This window comes from Onychostoma macrolepis, chromosome 23 (assembly GCF_012432095.1).
Source record: "Onychostoma macrolepis isolate SWU-2019 chromosome 23, ASM1243209v1, whole genome shotgun sequence".
Lineage (NCBI taxonomy): Eukaryota > Metazoa > Chordata > Actinopteri > Cypriniformes > Cyprinidae > Onychostoma > Onychostoma macrolepis.
Genome location: NC_081177.1, coordinates 1,833,000 through 1,835,499, shown reverse-complemented (window position 1 = coordinate 1,835,499; position 2,500 = coordinate 1,833,000). Strand labels below are relative to the sequence as shown.

Genomic DNA, 2,500 nt, shown 5'->3' with positions numbered 1-2,500 from the left:
CATTAAATTTTTAGCATTTCAAATAGACTCTTGACCAAAACAAATGAATCACAGTTCAAAAATCCATGTCTCAAGATTGACAGAATTTGTAATCGATGCATGAAAAAAACAAGTGAATCGTTACACCCCTATATAAAATATGTTAAAAAAAACAACCGATGGATAAAAGCATTTAATGTATTTGTCCATTTATTAGCTTTTACATCTGTTACACTCATGTGCATCACAGTATGAAAGTAAAGATCGGTCTAAAGATTCGGTTATGAATTTTTGATTAAGAATAAAGAAAAAAATTGAATAAAAATGAGGCATGCATAAATGAAACAGCACCTCATGACTTCCACTCAACTTTCCCTCAGGATGTGGAAAAACTATTGTGGCCTTGGCCATCAGTGAATATCACCTGAAGCAGTTTCCCGAAAGAGCAAAGATCGTGTTTTTGGCAACCAAGGTCGACGTTTACGAACAGCAGTACAAGCTTTTCAAGGAGCACTTTTCCAGCAAGGATCCCAACATCAGGCATGATCACACACACACACACACACACACACACACACACACACACACACACACACACACACAGACATACAAAAATAAAGAGCATGTATATATGTATGTAATTTTTTGAAGCTAAGTATAATTAAACATGCAGGATTCTATTCACTTATTTTTTAGAACTTGCACATGCATTTACACTGCACTAGAATTTGCTTAAATAATTAATTTTCTAAATATAAAAAAATGGAATATAGAAATATGAAATCATTAAAAAAATAGAATGATAATTTTTAATATGAAACTTCAATTGCCAGTAAGTGGCGGCAAGTCCTTTATTCATTTATTATTATTTATATAAGTGAGTTGCTGAGTCATTTATTCAATGGATTCTTTCAAAACGACTGATTCGTTCAAGAATTTTTATAAACTGGATCGGTTCAAAATGCAAATTCATTCAGTAAAGAAACACCGCTGTGTGTTGCTGCTGAGACGCACAACATGGCTTTTTTCTTTAGCGAAATAGAGCAAAAAAAAAAGACAATATTGTCTAAGCCACTTAATAATAACTTCTTGTTTATTTAATTGTTGCGCTGACACAAAGTCTGCCACAGACCATGCTAACCAAACAGTTCAGATAATTACTCTAAATGCGTCTGTGTGTCCTATAGGAAGACTGCATATAATTGATTAACTGTTTATATTTATTGCTTCGCAGTGACAGGCCTCAGTAAAAAATGAGCAAGATGAAGACTGGAGTAATGATGCTGAAAATTCAGCTTTGATTACAGAAATAAATGACATTTTAACAGATATTCACATAGAAAACAGCTATTTTCAATTCTAATATTTCAGAATTTTTACAGTATTGTTCTATTAAATGTAGCCAGAAGAGACTTCTTTCAGAAACATTAAACCGTTTGAATTATTCCAGATGTGTGTGTGTAGATGTCGGCCCCACTGTGAAGTGTGTGTGTTGTGATCTGCAGGGTGGCGGGGATGTGCGGCGATATGGCTATGCCTGTGTTCTTGCTCATAGAGAATCATGATATCGTGGTGATGACGGCTCAGATCCTGGTGAACGCACTGCAGAGCGGCGAGGTGCCGTCTCTGGAGATGCTGTCGCTCATCTTATTCGACGAGTGTCACAACACGACCGGAAAACACCCCTACAACAACATCATGACCCGCTACCTGGACACCAAACTCACCAGCAGCACACACTCACTGCCACAGGTGCACAGCACACCATTATACTCCATTCTATTCTGTTCTGTTCTCCATCATCCAGCCATTATCTTATATAGGGTCATAGAGATGCTGTAAAAATAACACCCTGTATAGATTCTAATTTTTAAAATTAATTATTGTATTTTATTATTTTGTTTTATTTCGTAGTTTATTTTATTTATTTTTATTTTATTTTATGGAGGGTCACAGAGATGCTGGAAAACTAACACCCTCGATAGATGGCCAATTCAACAACACAGTCTTTTCAGTGTCAGTCTTATCCAATCCTGTTTTATTTTTCATTCATGTTTTTATTTTATTTTATTTTTTTAAGTCACAGAGATGCTATTAAAAAAATATTACACCCTGGATAAATGGTCAATCCATCTATTCAATTCCATTTTACCCAATCCTATTTTATTTTATTTATGTTTATTTATTTTATTTTTTAACATCCAGTCTATTTTATTTTCCAGTCAACATCCACTGTGTTTTATCCAGTCATATTTTATTTTATTTATTTAAAATATATTTTATTTTATTTAAAATATATTATTTATTTATTTAGTTTATATTTTATTTTATCACCCAATCTATAGTCTTATCCAATCCTGTTTTGTTCTATTTTTTATTTTATTTTACTTTATTTTATTTTATTTTCACCCAGTCTATTGTCTTATCCATTTCTGTTTTGTTCTATTTTTGTAAATTATTTTACTTTTATTTTATTTTATTTTATTTATTTATTTTAGCATCCAGTCTATTGCCTTATCCA

At 32.5% G+C, this 2,500-nt stretch overlaps 1 protein-coding gene across 1 annotated transcript in view; it reads left to right on the top strand.

The window, feature by feature from the left end:
• Positions 1–2,500, top strand: part of rigi (RNA sensor RIG-I) — a 21,079-nt gene that overhangs the window by 4,371 nt on the left and 14,208 nt on the right. The window contains exons 7-8 of the mRNA XM_058764322.1: positions 360–519; positions 1,485–1,731. Coding sequence (XP_058620305.1) covers positions 360–519; positions 1,485–1,731 — 407 coding nt within the window. The remainder of the gene's footprint in view (positions 1–359; positions 520–1,484; positions 1,732–2,500) is intronic.